The sequence below is a fragment of the Melospiza melodia genome, chromosome Z (genome assembly GCF_035770615.1).
Source record: "Melospiza melodia melodia isolate bMelMel2 chromosome Z, bMelMel2.pri, whole genome shotgun sequence".
NCBI classification, from domain to species: domain Eukaryota; kingdom Metazoa; phylum Chordata; class Aves; order Passeriformes; family Passerellidae; genus Melospiza; species Melospiza melodia.
In genome coordinates this window covers 7,864,897-7,889,420 of record NC_086226.1, presented here as the reverse complement: position 1 = coordinate 7,889,420, position 24,524 = coordinate 7,864,897, and the positions used below count along the sequence as shown (strand labels likewise).

The 24,524-nt window shown below is 40.9% G+C and overlaps 1 protein-coding gene across 13 annotated transcripts in view; it reads left to right on the top strand.

Annotated features, from left to right (window-relative positions):
* Window positions 1–2,183: 2,183 nt before the first annotated feature.
* LOC134432322 (ubiquitin-associated protein 2-like) overlaps window positions 2,184–24,524 on the top strand; it is a 227,664-nt gene continuing 205,323 nt past the window's right edge. For 10 of the 13 annotated variants that reach the window (XM_063180916.1, XM_063180907.1, XM_063180905.1 and 7 more), the window contains exons 1-2: window positions 2,332–2,431; window positions 24,171–24,310. In XM_063180916.1, coding sequence (XP_063036986.1) covers window positions 24,212–24,310 — 99 coding nt within the window. In that variant the 5' untranslated portion in view covers window positions 2,332–2,431; window positions 24,171–24,211. Of the gene's footprint in view, window positions 2,251–2,331; window positions 2,432–24,170; window positions 24,311–24,524 lie in introns of those variants that run through there. The other 3 variants (XM_063180906.1, XM_063180917.1, XM_063180918.1) reach the window with 2 other exon arrangements.

Here is a 24,524-nt window from a genome sequence, read left to right as displayed (position 1 = left end):
GTGACTGAGAAAAACAATCCTGCAGTAAGCTCAAATAGCCTATCTGGATTTGCACCTGCACCAGACTGTTATTTACTGGCTGGAAAACTGAAGAGGTTGCAAATCCTTGTAACAGCATATAAGAATCCTGGCACAGGCAGTAGGCAGAATTTGCCTGCCAGGACTGGTCAAACCTTGACAGTGTTTATTGCAGGGTCTTCTCTCCAAGTCTGATGTACTGAATCACAGGATCTTTTAGGTTGGAAATGACACCTGAAAGTGAGTCCTGTGACTGATCAGCAACTTGGCAATTAGAACAGAGCACTGAGTAACATGTCCAGTCATTTCTTGAACACTCCTACCACCTCCCTGGGCAGTCCATCCAAATGCTTCACTACCTTTCAGTGAAGAAATTCCTCCTGATCAATATTTGGACTGAAGGTCTTTGTTCCCAAGCCTCCACCACATTATTCCTTTACCTCTCCTCTGGAAGCTTTCTCAGTACAGTATCCCATTTTCTCATTTATATTTACTCCATGTACAGCAGAAAGAGTCTACAACACTTTGATCCTGGTATCCCTGCTCAGTTTTCTCCCATTCCAAATGCTCTTGGGCTGAATTCTGTGTGATTTTCAGAGACACTTTCCAGCTGGCACTACAGCATCCCAAGAGCTCTTAGCCTTTGTTGTTTTCTGCTGCACACCAAATTTCCATCTTGATTATCAAAGGATTGCCAAGCCATGATGGAAAAATGCTAACAATACTGATTAAATCCACAGAGATTATGGAGCTGCAGACATGTTTGTCACAAAGCTTGTGAAACTTTGTTTACAGCTGTAATTAATTGTCCCTCTGCTATAGTAATAAAACAGAATATCAACAGCTGCATGAAAAAAATCAACAATACCTGTGCACTGTTTGGTCTGAATTTCAATTTAGTTCAATAGACCCTCTATCTTACTAAGAAAAAACAAGAACAGGAAGATCTTGCAGCTCCTCAGCAGTAGGATCTGTTGTAGCTCCTGCCCATCTATGCAGTAAGTGTCAAGGATGCAGACTCGCTAAATCTGTCTACTTCATGCGGAGAAGGCAGAAACATGAAAAACACAAATTAATTTTTAGATACTGTTTAGGGTAAAATCAGATTTCATGCCCTTTCTACTTTCATGGAGAATATGGGCTTAAGGAATAGAGGATGAGCAGTAAATGATATCAGACCACAGCAAAGGTCAAGGACCATGGGACATCATCACTGGTGGCAACAAGGGCTGAACAATCTGAACATCACCTTCACCAGCCCTGCCTGCTCTGCACCAAGCAGAGACCAGCTTCCACACAGGGTAAGTAAGCCTGGCTTTAATATGTCAGGCCTTGCAATGATGCCCAAAAGGTAAGGACCCATTGCATTTTCGGCAACCAGAGGTGCTGTACACAATGGAAAAAATACACAGCAAGAAAAAGCCTAAATGGAAGAAACATTTTTGTTTGTGGTTTGGTTTTTTGCCCCTCCTGACTCACAACCCAAACCCAGGAGTCAAGTTTTATTGACTATCCTTTCTTGCCATCTGTCCTGTCATTGTTTAGACTGGCAGAAGCTGCACCAAGTTCTCTGACACAATTCTGCTGTGCCATCCCCTCCCTATTCTCCATTAATCCCCACCGTACTTTACTTGACTTTCTCCTCCCATAGTGCGGCTATCTTTTGTCCTGGAGTTCTCCATTTGTGTCCATCCTCTCAAAAGAAGGAAATGTTTAAATTGATGGAAGTGCAGAACTGGTTCCAAAATGCCCTGTTCCTAAGCGACCCGGGTCCCTCACTGGGCCCCGTCATGGTATCCCTCAGAGGGGCTTCTCAGGGGGTCCCTCACACGGTGTCCCTCACAGGGTCCCTCATGCGGTCCCTGAGAGAGTTCCTCATGGAATCCTCGCATGGGCTCTCACGGGGTCTCTTGAGGGGTTCCTCAGGAACTCGTGGGTTAATTCCCGCGGCCCCTCCCGAGGGCCCCTCTCGGTGTCCTTTACTGGGGTCCCTCAGGGGATCCCTCAGCCCGCCCCCCGGGGGTTCCCTCACGCGCCCCCGGGGAGGGGCTCCGCTGCTGCCCCGCCCCTTCCTCCAGCCCGGCGCGCGCCGAGGGAGAGGCGGGGACCCGGTCACGTGAAGGCGAAAGGAAGGGGCGGGGTTTCCCCCGCGCGCGCTGCACACGTGGTCACCGGGAGGGGGCGGGAGGCAGAGGCGGAAGGAAGGCGCCGGTGGATGGGCGCGCGCGGGCGGTGCGTGAGGGGCGCGGGGCGGGGCTGCGCGCGAGCGCGTCGCGTTGCGTGGCGTCACGTCACGTCACGTCACGTGGGGAGTGAAAACGACCCCGCGCGCGCGTGGAGGAGGAGGAGGAAGGGGGAGGTCACGTGACGGTCGCGGGCGCCGCCGCCGCCGCTTTGTGAGCGCACCGGGCAGGTACCGCGCGCGCGGGGGGCGCGCGGGGCCCCCCTCACCCGCCCCCGTCCCGGCCAACGGTCCCCGCGCGCGGCCGCTCCCCCCCCTCAGCCGCCCCCGAGGCCCCGCGGGCCCGGCCCCGCTTTGTCCGCCCGGCGGTCCCTCGGTCCGCGGGTCGGTCGGTGTCCGCCCGGACCGCCAGCGGGTTGGACGGGGGGACACGGCTTTGCCCTACTTTCCGTGGCGGCCGCCCCGGGGAAGCTTCGCCCTGGCCTAGATCGCCGACCCCCCCCGCCCCCTCCGCCCCCCTCCTCTCCCGCTCAGCAGGGCCGCGGGTGCGGGCAGCGCCCACCTGGCTGGAGAGGGGTGCCCGCTTGACCCGGGAGAGGGGGGTTCTGACTGCACCCCCTGACATCCGCGGGAGGGGGTCCTGCACCGCGTCCGCCTTCGAGGAGGGGTTCTCATCTCATCTGGGAGGTGCTGGTCTCCTGCAGCGAGGGTTTCCCTCTGGCGGGTTGGTGCCTCTGGCTCGGGGGCATGTGAGGAAAGCGGGACCAGCTGGAGGAGTGGGGCTGGCGGCAGGAGTCAGGCTGAGGGGAGGTGGCAGCTCGAGAAGTGAACAAGTGGATGATGAAGTATCGATCTATGACTTTTGCAGGGCTTTGCTTCCATGTTGTCTTGCTCATCCCCTTTCGGGGCATTCCCTCGCTGGTGGTGGGGGTCACCCCTAGAGACAATAACATCTCAGCAGCTACAGTGGGTTACTTGAGGACGTGACAATGAATGAACCATTCCCTCTATGAACCTTCTCCAGTTTAGTCCTTCCTTGCCATCGGCTGTGTTTGGTTGCTTGGAATTGGGTGCCACGGCAGGGCTCACTTACGTCGCTTTTAAAAACAACAGAACGCTCTTCTGCGTTTTCTCCTGTTGCTGAAGAAAATTGCAGCAGGGAAGTGAACTGGTAGGCATTCCTGTGCAAGAAGCTGGATGCAGAAAGGACCTGGTGCATGTTTGGGTCTAATGACAAGGGTCTGAACTCTCTGATGTGGAATAGGTTTAAAAGCTTGTGCTGGAATGTCTGCAGTGCTGTTGGGTGCCACCTGGGAGCAGGGTGGACTGGTTTGACGCTTCTCTCTTGTGAGCGTGCTAGCACCAGGAGTGTGGATGTGCAGAGCACCCCTGGTTGTGTTCGGAGGAGCAGGATGTTTCGTGGAACAGAAACTCGGGGTTTGCTATGGGGCTGTGTGAAGGAAAGCTGTGGAAGGGGAGTGGAGGGGCTGACCTTGCCTGAGAGCAACTGTTTTTTTCCAAGTAGAGAAATTGGAGCTGGATGTAAGGGAAGGGAAGGGAGGGGGAGCAGTGCTTGCCATTGAAACAGAGCCCTTCACAAAAAATGGCAGCGACTCAGCCTCCTGGCTTTTGCTTCTTTAATATTTACCAGGCCCTTTTAGCAATTCCCTTGGTTGTATCACATTCTCCAATGGAATCTGGATTCCTACCTGGCTGACTCAGTTTTTATACCTGGACCCAATCTCGCTGCAGTGGTTTGACTTAACTTGTTTAAAGAATTTATTTTTAACCTTACACTGGGTAAGTTGAAAGCAAGCAAGGCTAAATCACTTTGCAGAATTAATGATGTTTTGTGACTCCTGGAAATGAGCTGACTTCTGTTTTTATGACCTCAATAATCTTGGTAATCTTGGAGGTGGGCAGTAGTGGGAATTGGACAAGCTCTGTTCTACTTTGTTCAATTTGAAGTTTTATCAGTGTGTTGATTTTGAGAACTGTCCATACTAAAAAAAACATGGCATTTCTGAACTTCAGACTGTTTCAGTTGTTTTGGCTCATCCTCCATGAAGCTCCTGGTGCCATGACGTAGAGAAGGGTTTGATCGTTTGAGGGGACAGGGAAGCTGCAGACTCACCACTAAAATCTAAGGAGGCTTGGGGGAAAACCAACAAAATAGTCTTGTCTGTTCAGTTCTAGAACCTAGAAGTAGATTGTTGATGCTTTATATTTCTTTCGTGAACTTTTATTTTAGGTGATTATTTCCTTGTAAAATGCCATTTTTGGTACACTTTGTTTGTTGCTGGTGTTGTCCTCTTGATATTGGTCATAGCAGAGTAACATACTGGTGAGCAGTGCTTAAAAGGTGTATGTGTCATGTACTGTTAATGCTCTATTAATAATCATCAGTGAGAGTCTTACTATTAGTAGTAATGCTTACATGCTGTTTCAGTCACATTTAGTACCGGTACTTAGAATAGGAGCTTCATGAAAGACTAGGAGTAAAATTTCAGACCTGTTACGAATCTTTTTATTTATCTTTGTTTCTTATTTGGTTGAAGCACAGGGGCAGGACTCGGAATGCCTGAGTTCAGTGCTTTGCAACAGCCTCGTGTGAGCTTGCTGAAGGAGAAGCCAAGTGACTTGTCCCCTTTGTAAAATACAGATTAGAGAAATCGTGTTGTATTTGTAGACTTCAGAATTATTGAATGGAAGGTGCTTGAGGAAATGCAATTGATGTGCACTGCAATGTTTTTCTGGTAGAGCTTTTGGTGAATTTTAGGTGTATTTCTCAAACAGTCTGTTTACTTGTAGCCCACTGGGTCCTCTGTGCATTTCAGAGAAGACCTAGTTTGGACTTGCACTGTTTTTCATATAACTTCCCTAAACAGGTTACATTCATTAAAGTGAGAGCTGGGATGAAAGGTTGTGAAATGCCTCCTTTGCAATTACTTCAGGTTTATATTTTACAAAAACTGTACAAAGGGTTTGTCTGTTTTGCTCTAACATGAAAGTCCAAACTCTTTGATTTTGGCCATCTGCACTGGGAGTCTGTTGGAACTCCCCATCCGCCTAGGGCTCCTGCAAGGCTGTTCCTTCCACAGGCGTGGTACCCTCAGCCTTTCTCTCCCCATTACTTCTCAGTCCCTCAAGGAGTAAACAGCGACTAAAGACAGGCAGTTTAAAGGTGGTATGGTCTGATGCCTAAGATCTCATGGCTTGCTCAGCCTGCTTTTACTACATCATAAATATTTTTCTGAGCCTATTGTTTTACTTATGTTTTCTTTACATTGTAAAACCTGTAAAATAGGTTATGTGAACAACTTAGTGCAGCTCCCTTGGATGGAGTTGTTTCTATTCTCACTACTGTTGAAATTCTATTTCTTTTTGTCCAGCTTTCTTTGTGGAACCTGCACAATATTGTGGCTTCTTTTGAAAGTAAAATTGTCAGGCTTTTTTTCCCCGCTCTCTCCCCAGGCTTCTTAAATCAGTCTTCCAGCAGGTGAGCTTGGAGGACTCCTTAATCTGGCTGAGTGTAGCATTTTGCATTAAAAACAATGAAATGTTTCCCATGTTGAGAGAGCTTTGATCTTTCTTGAGATTTAAGATTTGCCTGAAGTAATACTCTGATTGTGAACTCTATGGTTTTGTTTTTCTGCTATATCATACAGGAAATACAGTTTATTGCTGTAGGAGATGCAGGTTCAATGGAATTGGTCTTGCAGAATCATTCAGTATGTGAATCTACAATTAATTGAAGAAAACACAAATACTTTGTTAACCTCCAGATTTGAATCATTGTACTTTTTAAAACTGTTTCAGTGTGGGGGGAAGAATGCTTACCTCAGTCTTTTAGGCCACCCTGTGGTTGAAGTTGTAGGAATTGTAGGAATTTGAATTCACTAGTTATGACCATGTTCCTGAATATTTTTAATGGTTAGCTATAGAGAGAGGAAGTCTTTGTGCAGTTTTATTGCATCTGGCATTGGTTTAGTCTAGAACATTTCATTTGTGTTTCTTAATACTAAATTAGTGTTTCTGGAAGTAGGATGATACTTTAGAGACCATATTGAGATTACTTTTAAGGAAGGAAAACACACTATTTGTTTCTACTCCATTTGTATTGTTTAGTGGTTTGAGGTGATGGATATATAGTAATATGGAATGAAGCATATGGCTTCAGAAACATTTTTGCTTCCTGTTTTTAAATGTTAACTGAATCATGGCTATTTTGTCCTCAGTGCTTGGCTTTGTACTGTTTCATTATCTGTGTTTGTCCACTTTGAAAGCTATTGCCGATTTATTTTTTTTTTCTCTGCTCTTCTTTGATTTTCAAAATCTTATGTTGTCTTACACACAGTTTCAGCAACAGGAATCTGAAAGGAGTCCTGGTGCCAAACCTTGCACTGCTGTTGGGCTGTACATAGTATATTGTATTCAAGAAACTCTGGTCCATGCATTTGATGGGTTGTGCCCCAAGGGATAGATGTCTGCTTGTGTTTCAACTTTCAGTCACACATTCTGGAGATCACTGACTTGTGATCCATTTTTGAGACTGACATAAGGGAGACCTAAGTTAGTGATGTTAACTTTGGGTGACTAAGTGTGATGAGGGCGAAGAGTACTGCACTTCCTTGTCTTGTGCTTCACTTTCTTTTATTAGCCGCTGAATGAATTTCTGAATGTTTTGAACATGGATTAAGTGCCAAGGGGTAGCTGTCGGAAATTTTTTTCAGAGAAAGATTGGAATAGACTTATGAGGTTGGTGAAGTTAAGTTATTGAGTACATACAAGTGTTTGTTTTTTCCTTAGCATTTGAGTAAACACTTTCTGATAAACATCTTCAACCTCTTGGGTTTCTTTGCTGTTTATTGATGTCCAGATTAGCACCAATGCCCAGGATCTCTTCTTTGCCTCTTAGAAAAAGATGCTATAATCTTTTTTTAATAGTTCTCTGTTAATGACGGCCAGTATAAAACTCATTTCAACTTCATACCTGTACTCCAGGTTTTGTTGTTTACCATTTTATTTGTTGATGTAATAGTGTATCTTTCTGGATTTTATCCCAATGGCTTTTAACCTACCTGATTTAATTGAAAATTCTCTTGATTTTCTCCATATTACTGTGGGAGAAGAAATGCTAGAGCTTGAGAATTGTCTCTAATGGAGTTTGTGGGGTGTTTTTGATAACAGCTTTTCTGTTAAAGGACTTTCTTGCCTTTTTCGTTCACTTCATCATGGGCTGGCTTAGGCTGGCGGGGAATTCTGGAGGTGTTCTAGTCTCCCCTTGCTCAAGCAGCACCATGTACAGCAGGTTGCCCACGGCTTTGTCTGAATGTGTTTTGAATATCTCCAGTCGAGACTCTGCCGCCTCACTGGGGAACCTGTGCCGTGCCAGTGTTTGGTTGCCCTCAAGGCACAAAAGTGTTCCCTGTTGTTCACAGGGAGCATCCTGTATTTCAGCCCTTTTGCTCTGGTCCTATCACTGGGCACTGCTGAAAGTAGCCTGGCAGTGTCCCTTTCCTTCAGGTACTTAGACATATTGGTGAGGCACCGCATCCCTCCCTGGCTTTTTTCTCTGGGTTCAGCCACTTGGTGTAGTTAGAGCTGTAGTCCTTAAGGCAAACTGAATTTATATGTCCTTACTGGCCTTTGAGAAAGACGTGGATTAAGCATTGAATTTAGTATGGGTGGTGTGGTATTCACAGTAATTAATGATTCTTGGTTGGTTGAGAAATGGGTGGGTTCAGAGAAAGTACTGTGAAAATGCAGTAAGAGGAGTATTTAAAATTTGAATAATTTTTGTGCTTGCAAATGAGGACTAATTGACTGTCCTGGTTCTAGCTGAATTGAAAACAACAATTCAGCAGTCTGTGAGGGAAGAAATAGGTTGAACACTGTTTTATCACTGTCTGACAGTGATAAAATTGCCCAGGTCCTTTGTATGTTCTGTCTAGGAATTGCATGGATTGCAAATGATGACTTGAAGTGCAATACATTGTTTAGGAGAGGTTAGACTGAGTGCTTCCTGCATGTCGAACTCCATTTTGTGACGTTATGTACATCATAAGTATTTTTAAAAGTACTTTTTAATGAGACTAAAGCCCACACTTTGCAGAACTATGGGAGTCCAAAATTAGAAGCTAACTGGACCAGCCTAGTTTTTGTACTCTTGCAAGCCCAGACACTTTTCCCAAAAACTGCAAGACCTCCGCAACTGTAGAGAAAGGTTGAAATAAAGTTAGATGGTTAAAATTACTTGCATAGTTAGGGTTATTGAATCTGGGAAGTGCTGGGATGACTCTTGTAGAACAGTCAATCAAAATGAAACATCACTGAGGAGTAGTTTCTACTAGGAAACCTGCCTCAAATATTTGGATGACTTTGCTCCCTTGCTGATTCTGTGGATTACTGGGGAGTGCTTTTGAGAACTTTTGCCATGAGAGAGAGCAAAGCACGGATGTGTATAACCTATATTGTCCTCAATAAACAAATCCATTAAAATGGCAGATCAAGAGAAGATGTTCAAGTGTTTAATTAGTTATGAAATTACTCACTCACTATAAAATATGATAAAACATAATGCAAGAAACTGCAAAACCATCCAATTTTAGTTAATTTTACTACTTAAATAAAAATTGAGCACAAAAGCATACTTACTGAAGCATCTTGCCTTTGAGGCAAAAGCAAGGTGATGTTGCACATTTGAGCCACACTGTGGTAACTAAAGGCCTTTCTACCCAGCAAAAAAACAGCTGTTTGAAACTGGAACTGAATATAGGGGAAAACAAATGAAAAAGTTGAGCAACTGGAGTCAGCATAAGTTTTCTCCTTGGGACTTTGGTGAGGGGCCGGGAACTGCTTTTATGGTTGTAGGTCCCCTTTATTGACAGACCTTGATTGAAAAGCTGATATACAACTCTTTCTCCTTTTCCAGTTGCTCCACAGTACTGGAGAAAAGTTAGGATTAGTTGTTAATGTGGACTTTTTATGATCCTTTCTTTGTCTTAACAGACAGGTTCTAATGCAGTGTGCGAAGGGAGAAGGACAGAGTGAGTTGCTTGTGGAGGAGGAGGACAAGGATGTGGCTTGGGGCTAGTTACAAGACAGGTTTGTGGTGGGGGAAAAAGGGGGAAGAGTTTGGTATTCTTCATCTTGATATGATGCGTTGCTACTTTGATTTGTTTGTTCAAATTATTCGGAGCCTGGTTCATATAAGTAGAATCAGTAATGCTGGGGAACCTTAGGTGTGTCTTAACAAACAAACAGAATTCCTGCTTTGATGAACTACACTGAAAGTGGGTAATGAAATAATACCAGGAATGGTTAGCCATGGTGGAGTATTTGGGGGAGAGAAAGGGGTCTCTGTTCTCAACATCCCATTTGGCTGTTAAATCTGCCTGCTGAATTCTTTGACACCGAGACTATGTTTCAGTCCTTTGAAACGGTGTTGCTCTGTAAGTGTGTAGCGGCTGTCTCTCTCTCTGGTAATGCCGACTGCAAAGCTGCGAGGTTGTTTTGCATCCTACTTTTGGTAATCCTACAAATGTGTTTTTGTTCTGCATTTATGTGTAGTGTAGCATTGACAATTTGCTGTATCCCCCAGAAGCTTATATATGAACAGATATGCTGGAAAGACAGAAATTTTTTTTAAGTTAATACTTTTTTTCTTTTCTAAAACAGAAATGTTGAAGGAGATAAGCTATTTCTTCTGGCACTCAGTAATTCTGAGGAAAGTTAATTCTCCTGGTAGATTCTCTTAGTCATTCTGTTGAATAAAATGAGAACATTACCACCTCTTACATTTCCTGAAAAATCTCAGCTGTATGCTTCTCAAGTGACCTACCGGGTGAAGTAACCTCATGTAAACATAGGTCAAACATTTTGCTAAACTTTGCTAAAATGTATATATGAACTTTATTTTGTTATAGTTAAAACTTAAAAGCATTAATCTGGAAACATGGCAAAGCTTGAAAATGGAGCTTCACACTAGGCTGGTTTATCTCAATGCATGTTTGGCCATTATAACTCTATTGTATTTTATACTGGTATGGTGTTTATGGCTGGAGAGGTGTGGGGCTCTGCTTTCCTGACAGCTCAAAGACCAGCTGGGAGGAAGTTATATGTTTAGTTCTTTCAGAACTAGGTGTATATTGACCTCCCAAGGATTAAGTTTTGGGGATGTATCAAAACTTGATGAAATACTGACCTATAACATGTATTCTTCATCTCTTTTTCAAAAGTTTTATATATATATATATATATATATATATATATATATATATATTCAAAATTACCCAAATTTCTAATTTAAATAAAAGGTGGAAATATCCCCTCTGTTTATCTTAAAAAAAATTAAAAGCTTAGGATCTCTATTAAGTTTCAGATGAGTTTAAAAGGAAAAAGCTCCTCAAAAGGTCCTCGTGAAGAAGATGATGATAGGAAAGCTTCCCAGTTGTGTTAAATTCAAAACATCACAGCTCCAAAAGACTTAATGTTAACCAAAAAAATATCATGTGTGTCTGGAACTTACACTTTGAATTCTTTTGCACAATTGGATATCTTGCTAAAGCTCTAGAAGTGTGCAGCTAAAGAAATACTTGTTTATAGTGTAGTTTGGCATCAGTGTACTTCTAGCGATTCAACAACTTGCGTTTCAGTCACGCTAGAATGTTTGCTGACAAGTGAATTCCAGATAAATGTTTATTTAATTTTAGTTGCTTCTGAAGTAAACCTACAGCGTTTAGTGTGTTCACATTAGTTTGTAAGGTTGATTTTTGATTCACCAGGTTTTGTCCTAGTTTTTCTTCTCACTTAATGTCATTACATTCCTTGATCTCTGTTTTATTCCTCGTTTGATTTTGGTAGGAACTGATAAATCAGTCAAAGGTTTGTGTTCTCAAATGTACTTGCATATTAGAATATATATGAAAGTCTAACATAATCTCAGATATGGAAGGCCTTACTCTTGGTGCTGTGTGTCTTAGGAATATTCTGGGTTTTATTTGTTCTGTATACAAGAGTTGAGATTTTAGAATGGTTTTCAGGGAAGTTATATCTCTGGCTCTTAGCGTGAGATAATCGATTTAAACATACTTTTTCCTTCCCATTCTTCTTTTTTTTGCAAAATAAAATCTAAAACGAGTGCAAAATCTTTTACTTGGAAGTATTTACAACTCTTCAAATGAACTTTCATGAATAAGTGGAAGTAAAAATTCTACACTTTTAAGTTGCTGTTTTCAGCAGTTGTATGTGTACTCCGTAATGTTTAAATGCAGTGTATTGAGAGTTGTTTTATCCCATTCTGTCAGTCTCTTGCATTTGATCCTGTGCAGGAATTCCTATGATGTGGCTGCAAACTCACAGTATCTTCCAACAAATCTCAAAAACTCAAGCTTCAGGGCAGTGTTCTTTTGAATATCAAAACTAAGGTCATTCTAACGCCTTTTTCCTAAGAGCTTTAGAGCATAGCAACAGGGTTGGTAAGTACAGTTTTTCTAATATTAGATATCAAAAACTGAAGGAACCAAAAGGACAGTACCTACCTAGATGAGGCTTGTATACTTTCAAAAAAACTACCTTAAAGCCCAGCAGAACAGCAAATTTCAGTGTTGTGAAAGTGAGACTGGGGGTTTTTAGTCATTTATTTTCTGCTGATTGCAGTTTTGGGTGACTGCTATCTCTTGTACTTTTTTTTCCTGATCAGAGGAGGTATGTTACATTCTTCCTTTTAAATGTTTATTTTTACTTTATTCTACTGATTCAGGTTCTTACTGGTTTTCAAAAGGCCATGTTTTGGACACTGTACTCATTGAACTTGAAAAATAGTCTTGTGTTAAATTGAGAACACATTTAAGGCATCATACTGTTCTACATTTTAAACTTGTCTGCTATTGGTTTCTGAATTTATTTACAGTGTCATCTTGGCTTTTTCAGCAAGTGTGCTTAACAGGCCTCTGCTGTGCTAGAATTTTTTTAACGAGGCTCTGTAAATGACTGAAAATTATTACTGTGTTTAAAAAGCTGTTACTTAAGTTTGTAATGCAATTTTTAGGACTTGTAACGTTTTATCTTGATTATTCCTTGCTCATCCTTTGCTTGATTTCTGTGTACATACAGCTTTCTGACTTTCTTGGAGAAAACTGATGTTTACAACACATCTTCTGAAATGGTTTTAAATATTGTCATTGTCAAACCATTTGTTTAGTGAAATTTTTGTAGAGGCAGTATGCTCTCTGTAGCTGGTACCTGTAATATTTCAGTGTTGTTGCTAGAGTTGAACACTGCGGTTAGTACAATGTGTAATTCTGGGTGCAGTCTCAGAATTCATATGTGTGCTGATGGTGAGGTGTACAGTTAGAATAAATAAGCTGTTTCAGGAGCTGTGTATAGAGTACAACTCCATTTTGTTTCAAAAAGTGAGTAACTTCATCTTGCAGGAAAGTATTACCGCGCCTGAGTGGGTCACAGCTGGTGAGAGAGAGACGGTGAATCTTGTTTCTTGAATCAGAAGGCTTATTTATTAAGATATTATATATAATACATTATTACTATACTAATAGAATATAGAGAGAGGTTTGCAGAGCAGCTAGGCTAGCTAAGAATAGAAAAGAAAGAATCTACAACAAAGTTGTGTTCAAGGACTCAGTCCCCTAGCTTGCACTGGTGATTGGCCCTTAATTATAAACATAGGAAATGAGCCAATCAAGGTGTCCCTGTTGCATTCCACAGCAGCTGATAATAATTGTTTACCTTGTCTTCTGAAGCCTCTGGCCTCCAGAAGATGCAGAAATCCAAAAGAAAGCATTTCTGTGGAGAAATGTCTGTGACAGGAAAGTGGTTGGTCTTTCAGACTTCCAGTGGTGAAATGGACAGGTCACTATCATCTTCTTGGAATGTTTTAGAAAACACATTTTCTACTTAGGCATTTTAATATTGCCTTGCACAGTGTATAAACTTGGCATACCTGTGTGGAATCGGGGATTGTGATCCATTGCTATGCTGTACTCAACTAACTCGGACTACAAAAATATGTTAGAAGGGAATGTTAACTTGAAGATAAGGGAATACATTAATATGAAAAGGAATTTTTTAATGGCCTAACAATAGGAAGGGAGTTTTGAAGAGAAGCTTTATATGCTTGTTCAGATTTTGTGAACTTAAAAAGACAATATTACTCTTGCCCTTGTGTGAATTTTATTGTGAGCTGGTTTGCCTTGGAAAGAAGTGGTGGAAGAGAATGACAACTTCCTACTGGAGACAGCAAACACAGTAAAATTTAAGTCCAACCAGATTAACAGAAGAAGATACAGATGGAGTTGGAACACTGGCCATGGGTCTTAGAAAAAGCATACAGGTCATTCTCCACCCCCTTTATGTTTAGAGAGAAAGTAAATATTGAATTAAATGCAGTCAAACTGTAGGGAAGTTGATGCTTTATGTGAGCACCTTGTCTCTTTGGTATCTTCCTCAGAAAATTTAAGAAATGAAGATGTGAGGGATGAATTTAATTTTGATTTAATTTCAAGGATGAGAACAGCCTGGATGACTGAATTCCTGCTGTTCGGTTGAGTTCTGCATAGAGGACTTTTTATTTGCCTGCTTCTTTCTAGCATGTTTTAGGTTGTAAAGATAATTAATCCTTCATCTCTTTCAAAAGTTTGGTATCATTTTTGTGCAGATGAGATAGACCTGACCTCACATGAGTTCTAGACTGATGAAATAGCTGAATTTACACATGACACCAAGTTGAGAAGCTGTGGTTGTGAGGAAAATAATACTCAAAATCAGGTGGGAAAGCTTGGGGTAAACCCAAGGTTTCTGACTGAAGCAAGTCAATATGAGGATTAGCATCAGAGATAACTTGTCAAACCGGCTTGTTTAAAGCTAGACAAAATGCTTGTGACTGTAAGAAAGAGCAGTCCAGAGGTGGCAGGGAAATGGAAGTGATTTTTGATGGCTTTCAGTTCTTGGTGCTGTTTTAGTTTTTTCTTGTTTTTGAGCACCTGACAGTAAGTTTGTAAAAGGATTTCACTCACTTCTTACAGTGTTTTTTAACTTTAAAAGGCTAAACTGAGCCAAATGGCTGATAGTTTTCATTAAGATGTGATGTACGGTGATTGTGAAGACAGGAAATGGTTAACACTACCTTACAAACTATTGTTTCTTTTCCTCCTTCTGAGACTTTAAATTCCGAGACAATGTATGTCACTGCAAAAACAAAAAAACAACTGGGGAAAAAAACTTTTTTTGTTTTGGTGGATATTCCTGCCTAAGATTAGTCTTGAGAAATATAATCTGGGACAAAAAGTATAGAAAGATGTTCTGGAATATTTTGCTTTATTTGAAAGTGATTTTCTGCCAGAATCCTAGCTTTCTTTTGTCTCCTGAGTATAAGAACGTATCACAACCAGTGGTTTGTGCTGGTAGTCTTCCCTTGGTGTCTAGTTTGGAGGTTGGGAAGGTTCAGGAAGGATACTGAGCTGTCTGGTGTTGCTACGAAAACTGAAGCTACAGTCAGAAATCTGCTATCACATTTTATAGATACAGCATTACTGATTACAGTGTGTATTTCCTTCTATATCACTTGTGGCTTGTAATTTCAGCATTGCTTTTTTTTGTACGTGTTGTAATGTGATCTGATGAGTGGCATAAGTCTGAATTAATCCTGCCCTCCAAAACTTTTCTGTGGTGGCACTTTCTACTTTGTCCCTCACTGTCAATTCTAGTGTGAATCAAATAGGGGCCTTTTTTTGATGCAGTTGAGTGTTTCTGCAAGTGTGAGAATGTCTCTGCTCTTGCTCTGCTATTTTTAGTCCTCTTGCTTGTATCTGTTTCTATTCAAAGAATTCCTTTGGAAGCTGTTCCAGGAGATAGTGGTTTGGTGACGCTGGGGGAGGCAGGGAAAGTGCAGGCAAGGAGTGTGTTTGTGATCTGGCAGCGAGATGTCTGAAGTGCAGGGCTGCTTCCTTTGTGACACCTTGTTTCTGAGCAAACTGTTCCAAGAGAATTCCCCCTGCTGAGTATTGTCCTGCCAGCTGTTGTGTGGTTCTTGGTGTCATTTGGAGTGCCTGGGTTTCTACTTGGATCTTACTACTCAGTTTGTTTTTCTGCAGAAACAGCAATTAATTTTAGAGGCTGATCAGGTATAGGCTGTTATATCAGAGCAGGTAATTGAAGTATGCATTTCTAGCATTTAATAGCCAAAGCCAGCTGTTCCCAGTACTTGTTCTTCCTTGCTCTTTTTTTCCTTGTTTAATTTTCTGAAACAGTTTATTCTGGATTAGCTTTCTTAGTAAGTTGGTTTTAAAGTTTTCACTTGTTATTTAACAGCTTTTTTTTTCTTTTTTTTTGTGGTTGCATGCATTAGTCATCTTGTGAGTACAAGGTAGCTGTTGATTATGATGGTAGTGGTAAGTGGGGGTGATCCAGTGAAATGTTTTTTGGTTTTAAGTGTTGTATCTTACTGTTGATAGTGTTGACAAACTGGTGGAAGCCTGAGTGGTGTGTTGCCTGACAGTGCAAGCTTTAACTGTTCGGGAAGTGTCCTGCTGACATTGTCCCAAGAAGGGCAGGAACAAGTGGTTTTGAGACAAGTCAGTCACAGTTAGCACAGGAAGGTCATCAACCCTGTGCAGTTTCAGTGGGGTACTTCAATCTTATCTGAGATGTTTTGGCCACTTTAATATTTTTTTTGTGTTGTAGTATTGATGGCTTAACAAGAGTGTGGCCTGAGTTCTTATGTACTTTCATGTATTCTTTGAAGAGAACATCTATAACTTGTGTAGTTGGTACTTTGCAGCTGTTTTCTCACCTACATATATATGTGTGTGCCCTGGGCCCACCTGGGCTTTTTGCTGACCCCAGAGTTCATCTCAGGCTGGAAAGCTTTGCAAATTATTGCAGTCTGAAGAGGCTTTGCATTGTGATTCTTTTAGTGTAGAGAGCCATTCAAAGAACTTCCAAGTCACCCAGCTCTGTTTTCCTCAATGATTTCCTCCTTTCCCCCTCAGAGGGGATGCTGTGAGTTTTAATGAGCTGGCAGAGTAAACAAACCTTGTCAAGGTGGGGCTTTTGAGGGAATGGGTGGATGTTTAATTGTGTTATTCCTCTAAAAGTGAAATCCATAGATGACTGGCAAAAGTACTGAATATTCAGTTGTGCATACAAAATCATTGAAGATTGTTATGGGTGAATAAGTTGCTTTGGACTAGTTTGAATCTATTTTAATGTCTGAAGCTGAATGTAAACATACAGTTCCGTAGCTGGGGGAAAAGACTATTTTGGGTTAACATAAGCTGTGTCAGTGTGGCTGTTCTGACGTTGCTTATACATACCCTCCTGTTCTTTGGATAAAAGCACCTCCAAATCTTAAATATACTCTTCGCTGCAAGTTACTAACTGGATGCTAACAGGTATCTGAGAGGTTGAACATGAAGTGCTCCTCAGTAAACGTGATAGAAGCCTCTTTTCTTCCAAGATAATTATATATTCAAATGTATACTTTTCTTCAAAACTCTCCTGAGAGGTTGTTGGTTTTTGTATTGTTTTTAAAATACCTATAAAGAATTGTTTCTAATTTTTTTGATTGCACGCATGGGCTTGACCAGGACCAAGTAGTGCTCTACTGGATCCCAGAAAAACAAAATATATTTCTACCTGTGCTGTAATGGTGCCTGTCTACTAAAAGCAAGTTCCCCCTTTCCTCATGAACTTGATCCCTGTCCCTCTTGTCAGATTCAGCAGTTGTATAGCCACGTAGTTTTCCCCTGGATAAGCTTGTTGAACTGACTGATTGTTTTGTTTTAGAGGCTTTAGTTTGCTCCTGGGTGAGCCTGCTGAACCGACTCCCTCTGCAGCTGCAGGATCATTAGCCCAGTTGAAGGAAAGGAGCAATATTTTGTGGTTAAGGAGTGGGGGAGCAGGCATGCCATTTCTGGTGATTGCTCACAGTTGTGTGGTATTAGATGTGAGCTGATACTTGATTTTAATGGAACAAACTGTTTGGGTTCTGCCCAAGCTATGGATTGAACTTGAAGTGAATATAGAGCCAGGTCCCAAAGGGGAACTAAAACTCCAGTCCGACCATGAGTTTTTTTGATCTTAAGTGTGCTCAGCCATCCTTTACTTGCTTGAGAGACTTCAGGAGGGCTGTGTTGGTTCTGGTTGCAGAGGATAATGATTTTCAACTCTGAAAAGCCTGCTAGTTAGTTTTTTTTTTTCCCTGGCTGTAGTAAACCTTTTTTTTACTAAATACTAGTTAATATTTTTTCTAATTCTCCTAGTTAATGCAGTGAATTATTCAGTTGGAGTGTCTGGATGGTTGGTTGTCAAAGAGAATTCCTGTTTCCTATACGTTTCATTTTTTCATTTTTGTTTGGGCCAGTGCAGCTTTTTTTTTTTTTTTTTTTTTTTTTTTTTTTTTTTTTTTTTTTTTCCCGTTTTGATCCTGGTAGGTTTGGGGTTTTTTTGGTGCGGTGTGGTGGGGGTTTTTTTGGGTTGTTTGTTTGTTTTTTCTTTTTTTGGTCTCATGGCAACAGCTGTGGTCTAATCTCTGTTACCGAGTTCTGATAGTCCTGGAGTATGGTGCTTAGAAAACAATGTGCATTTTGTCTGTGTCTCTCTGTTCCTTGCAATTTCAGTACAGTTAATCATAACTGTTGGTAACTAGTGCATTTTGCAGGCCCTTGCAAGCATGGGTCCTATGCAAACATATTAGTTCAGGGAGCAGAACCTGATTCCTTGTGGATACTGATGTCTGAAGCATAAGGTCAAGTTCTCTGAATGTTTTAGGACATTCACTGCCTTTGATTGTCCAGAGTCACTCCGGTGCATACAGACAGCAGTGGAGCTGGGTGAGTTTTGCTAATCAGTTTTTCACAAGTCTGAAGATTGACTTGGCTGATTGTGTGGAAGATAAAGTCCTAGGCGGAAGTTAGTCAGACTTCTCTGATTTTGATGTGATTGATTGTTTTACCTATTTTTTTTTTGTAAATACCAGTTAAAGTTGCATTTCTTCCTTCAGAAATTTCTGTATGAACAAGGGTATAAGTTGCCTCAGAAGCTTCAATATTTTTAAAGAAATGATGAGGACAAGTCTGCAGGATGTCTGTTGAGTGTAGCTGGTAGATTTTGCTTAAAACTAGAGAATCACCACTATATACTGAAATGTGAAGCACATCTCTCAGTCAGACACACTGGGATAATAGGAAAAAATAGAGGATTAAAAAAAAAAAGTTAATTGTAATACCTAACTTCCATGGTTGAAACATGCTCTACTACTAGAAAATGTGTTGTGTTTAGTCCCTTGTCCACATGATACTTTTGGCCTCTGAATATGTGACCAGCTTTTACCTAACTCCAGTCTTTTGAGGAGGAGCACTTGCTCTTCCAAAACTTCTACCAAGTGCTGTATTTTATTTGTAAGACGTCTTTGTGTATTTGTTTGTCTTACTTTGCATAGCATATGGTTAGGAGTACTAATCCTTAAAATAAATTCTTTTTTTCTGGTATTAAGGAGAAATTTCTGATTTTTGCAGATGGGAACATGTTCTTAGCTAGTTATAGATTTGCCTAGCAGGCTAATTGTTTCAAGTAACAACTTGGAGGGCTTTCAAAAGATGAGTAAGAATAGTCACTTGGTTATTGGTTATAGTTTGTTAACATGGCTTGTTTATGTATTAGTTTGTGTTTGTGCTGGTACTCAGACTGTCCCCAGCAATACTCTTTCCTTGGTAAAACATAAGAGCATACAGATGGTAAAGCTTCTCTCTCCTTTAGTGTTCTGCCAGTGATGCAGGGCAGTATTTTTCTCATTTGCCATAGAAGACTGTAAGATGAGACATGAATCCTCCCAGGATCCATAAACTCACGTTCAATGTAGTTCTTGGGGCAATACAGACCCTGAGCCATCAGCATGGCTCCCGAGGAACATCTGACTCCTGCAAACTCTTCCTGTTTCAATCAGCAATAAAGATGGTGAGATGCTCCGGACAACAGCACTCGGGAAAATTACATCGATGCTTTGCAGATGTAATTTTTTTCTGTTGTTTTTTTTTTCTTCCTGCTCATGTAATCCTACAGCTGGAGCAGTAAAATCTGAGCTCACTGTGCATATACAGTAGTTATGCCCTCCTGAGGCAGTGTCCTGCAGCCTTTTCCCAAGCCTGTCACCGAGAAATCTTTGACTGGTAGCTTTATATTTTAAATATAAAAAAGCTATCACATTTTTAAGGTGTTCAGAGAGGTCTTTCCATGGTTTATCACAGCTCCTTGTCCAGGAATCAAGAAAGTAACTTACTTGAGACTGCCTCAGGAAAGCAATTGAAACTGCAGGTCTTTTTTCAACTGATGGAAGTGAATATTTAACTTCTAGAGGAATCTTGAAAGTTAGTTGTTGTTGCTATTGCTGTGTCTGTTCCTGGAAGTTCAGTAATAGATTTCCTGTATCTTGGGGGCTTGTGACCATGTCAAATCAACTTTTGTCCTCTGTATTTCTAGGTTTTCTGATTTCTAAGTCTAAAAGGCTTAGAGTTTTTGCTGAAGGAAGATAGAACAACATATCACAGAAAACATCATAATAGCTTTAAAAACCTGCTATTTTTGTTGATATGTGTTCAATTAATCTTTGACTATTTGCCTTTCTCTTTTCCTTTTAAAATCCAAAGCAGAAACACGACTAAATGTGTTGGATAAGACAAGCGATGAAGACTTTGGAGGTGGGGAATTTGGTAGTTTTAGGAAGGGTTAAATGATAATATTTTCTTCCTGCTTTTTTAAGCTAGAATAATCCTTGCCATTCCATGTTACACATTTCTGGAGCTGCAGTTGTAGTATAGGTCGTTAGACTAAAACATGCTGTACAGACAGAAAACCAAAATAAAAGACAGAGTTGGGATAGCTTTCATCATAGATTCTTCTGTTGCTTTCCATTTGTAATGGAAATTTTTTAACTGCAGTCATAACTGATGATAAAGGCATTTTTAAATGTTAGTTTGTTTGGGTTTTGGTTTTTGTTTTTAAATTAGTAAAGACAACCTTGGTCTGTGGGTACTAGGTTACATCAGTGAAAAAAGAAAAAAGTTTAGAGGAATCCTGTGCATATTCATTAATTGTCATGAGAATAAAGGCATGCTTTATGCAAGAATTTTGGGAAGCCTTCTCTTTCTTTAATACTTTCTCCTTTTTTTCACTAGTGCTCTGTACCAGGATATAGAAAGTGATGAAAATAGTATTAGTTTCATTTAATATTTTATATGTTTCTTCAAATACAGCTGTTTTGGTTACTTATTAGAATTGCAGCGTCTGCAAGGTCAGGTATTAACTGCTGATGGGGGACTTCTGCACTGCCCCCGATGCTGACATGGAAGCTGAAGCATCTGCTTGCCTGAATATTTTTTTAATTTTATTAAATAGATTTTAATTAAGAGTTTTCTTCTTCCCAGTCTCAAATCATATTTCCTCATTTGATCTACAGTTAAAATTAAGTTCATCAGTTTGTGATATCCTGCTCATTACTGTGACAGCCGCCTGCCAAACAGACTTGATGAAAACGACAAGTTGGAGAGAATAAGAAGCTGCTTTGTGAGCAAGAAAATGTTCTTGTTCAGCCCCATTTAATTAATTAATAATACCCCACTTTGGAGGCAGTGCCTCCCTGACTCTGCAGTAGGTGTGGTTGGGCGCAAAGCCTCAGCCTCGTGTCCCTGCTCAGGGCAGTGTCTGAGGTGGAGCGCAGCCCTCCAGCTGCTGTGTCTGGACACTGCCCGTAGACAGTGGGAGCCAACTTAAGAGGAAGTAAAATAACAGTATTTTGAAAGCTCTCTTTTTATCAGGCTGCCAATTGTGCTTTTAAGAAGGCTAGATTGTGTCTGGTGGATTGTAGCATGTCCTTGTTGGCTTGTTAGGAACTGTCAAACTGAGTGTGGGGCTCCACACTTGCCTGAGGCAAGTACGAGTCCATCCTGCTGCCTGTACCTTTGCTGGCTTTTTTTTTTTTTTTTTGGGTTCTAACCTTCCAAATAGTGCTGCTCATGTACTGCACAATCAGGAGAATGAAGATCTCCTTTAAAAACCCTGTTAAGCTGTTCAGGTTGATTGAGCTGTTCCCACAGCAGCATGATCTTTCTGGGCTATGTTGTCTCCCAGGAGTGTTTCAGCCATTTGTGTGCCTGCCTTTTTTCTTAAAGTATCCTTTTATCTTGAAGAAAAAGTATGGCTTAAGCAAATGGTGGGAGACACATACTAGGAAAAGAAGAAGAGACACAATCTGCATGAGGAACCACAGGTTGCCTGGCTGCCAAAGAGTAGGGTGTAGTTCAGCACGTGCTTTGCAAACACACAGAAAAAATTTAATATAAGTGTCCTACTGTCCTGTCTAAAATATGAATCATCCATCATACTTTCAGTGGCTTTGGTGATATTGGGGGAAATCACAGTGACAGAAATATCAAAATTCCTAGGTACCATAATAAATATGATGTTAATTCAGAAATTATGAACAAATTGAGACCCAATGGAGTTATTTTCTCAACAAATCTTAAGTTGCAACGGGCTGATTCTAGACAACCATGTATGAAACTATAAACTTGTCTTTCAGAGAAGTTATTTCTCTCTTGTGTGCTCTATTCAGAGTATTTTGCATTGCTCATTTTGCTAGTTTGAATTGTGATAAGCAGTCTGATCCTTGGAAAAAGATCCCAATGAAACAAAAAACTAACTCAAATGTCATTATTAGTCTGTATAAATTGAAGTTTTTGGATGTTGTCAGTCCAGTCAGCAAAGCTTATAAAACAGATTTTAACATAAACAGCTGAAATAATGCTGCTGCAGACTCAGCTTAAAATGTCCATATGTCTTTAATGTATCAGTGAATGGCCATGAGCAGATAGTCAGTGATAAATGTTCAATTTGCTGCCCAGAGCATCTCCACATCTACTTTATACTTTGCTACATTCCATAGAACATGGTGTCAGTAGCTCAGGTAACTTTTTGTTTTGGCTGTATCTGGCGTTCTTGTCAGGCACAATGCTCTGAAGGTCTGTGTGTTCTGGGCCTTAGAACACAGTGCACTGAGACTGCTTTAAGGGACTGTGACATAGATTGGCTTTGTTCAGTGCATTCAGAAAGTTGTAGAAACACAGTATTCCAATACAGTTTATAACTGCAGTCAGTTCCTGATCAAGTATGTTTCTTATGGAAATACACTTTCCTCTCAGACATTAAAGCATTATTGAATGCTTTAGCTAGTACATAAATAGATTCAATGTCAGGGTTTGATTTTGACCAACAGAAATGTATTTTTAAAGAAGAGATTTAGGTGATAATGTAGTTAATTGTCCTTTTGATTGTAGGTGAGGCTCTTTTATTTATGAGGAGTATCATAAATTGGTATTTAAACTGAAGCATCTCATTGCAGCTTTAATTGTTTAATGTGCATTACTTGTGACTGTCAGTGATTTTGTTGGACGTTGAAGAGGTCCCAGTCCATGAGATTGCAGTGTGCTCATCTTCCTGAAGAAAGAGGAGACTGAGGGGGTCCTCATAGCAGTCTACAACTTCCTTGTAGTGGGAAGAGGAGGGAGGAGAGGCAGATACTGATCTCCTCTCTGTGGTGACCAGTGACAGGATCTGAGGGAATAGCCTGGAATTGTGTCATGGGTGCTTTTCTTTGGGTATTATAATAAAAGTTCTTCACCTGGGGGTGGTTCGGCACTGGAACTGGTTCTCCAGGGAAGTGGTCACAGCACCGAGCCTGACAGAGCACAAGAAGTGTTTGGACAATAGTCTTGGACACATGGTGTGACTTTTGGGAATGGTCCTGTGCTGGGCCAGGAATTGGGCTTGGTGATCTTGATGAGTCCCTTCCAGTTGAGCTTATGTAACTCTGTGGTTGTTGTGCACTGAGCTCAGTGCTAGGCAGCTGTTGCCCTAGCAAGTTTTGTGCTGAGGCCTGCTCATATAATGGAACTGCAGCAGAAGCACTTTGCTGTTGGTTTGTATGTCTCCTTCTGCCCAGGTACACCTCTTGCAAATTGTCCTTACTTCCAGAAATTTTCAGTTTTACTTTCTGACCTTTTGGGGACAGAAACCAGGCAGTTGAATGTGAGCATTCTAACCATTTGAAAGATCTGTTGCAGTTGCCATAGCTGCTATAAACCATGCTCATTGATTAGTCCTGTGCTAAATGCTCTACAAGCAGGGGGAATAATAATGTCTTGTTTCAAAGTAATTTTAGTACTAGAGAACAAATAAGTATGAAAGCTGAGAGCCACAGATGGGGTAGCAATGATGTGGGGGGGTGGATTTGGGGTTTTTTGGGGTTTCTCTGTTGCCATACAGCCACAGTATGTTTAAAGCAGGGTGATAGGTAGTTTTATAAATTGTTTCTGTAAATATGAGGAAGAATAAAGCAAAAGTACTGGCTTTAGAGGATGGATTTAAACCTAATCCTAATAATTTCTTTTATAAATGAAAGATGAGAAGCAGAGTTGCAATTGGCCATGACCTCCATGAATGTGCAGGAAAAGCAGTTTTGTTAGTAGGGAAAGGAGGAAGTATCTAGTTCATGAATACGATTTTTATGTAGTGTTCTGAGTGGATGTGAGAGCAGTTAAATGCCAGGCATCAGAACTAGACAGCAGGTATTATAGAAAATTGAGTGATGCAGCTGGAACTAAAAATCAGAGTAGCCAACAGAAAAGTCTGTATATTAAATAACTAGAAAAAGCTGTGAGATCTAGAAGTAAAAATTGACACAGATTCCAGTCAGTGGATAAAAAGGCTTTCTATCCACTGCATTTCCCCTTTTAGTGTTAAAAACTGCAGTAAATCCAAAAGTAGTGTATTAAAGCTGCTTTCTCATGAGTCTCTGTAGAGAATTGGTAGTAAAGGCAGGAGTTCAAACTATTGTACTTATGCTATTTGGTTATTGAATCAGTATCCACCTTAACTCATGCTCTTTTTTTTCTTTCAGATTTTGTATTTTGTACATACATTGTTTTGTATATACTGTATATGATGACTTCAGTGGGCAGTGAACGTACCCGGGGCACTCGGGACAAAATGCAAATTTCAGCCGCACAGCCGACACAACCACAGAAACAAGTAGTGCAGGTATGTGCTACTGTATCAACTTCTTTGACTTGAAAGTGAGAACGTAATGATACAAGTTCCTTCCCTGAGTCAGTAAAAGCTGAAAGCAGATGGGGCGAAAATACATGATTTATTTTGGAAGATTATGCTTGATTACTTGCATTAATTGCTCAGTAATGCAGCACAGTGTTAAGTTATTCCTGTGTTGTCTTTAAATGAGTTTTGTGTTCTTCAG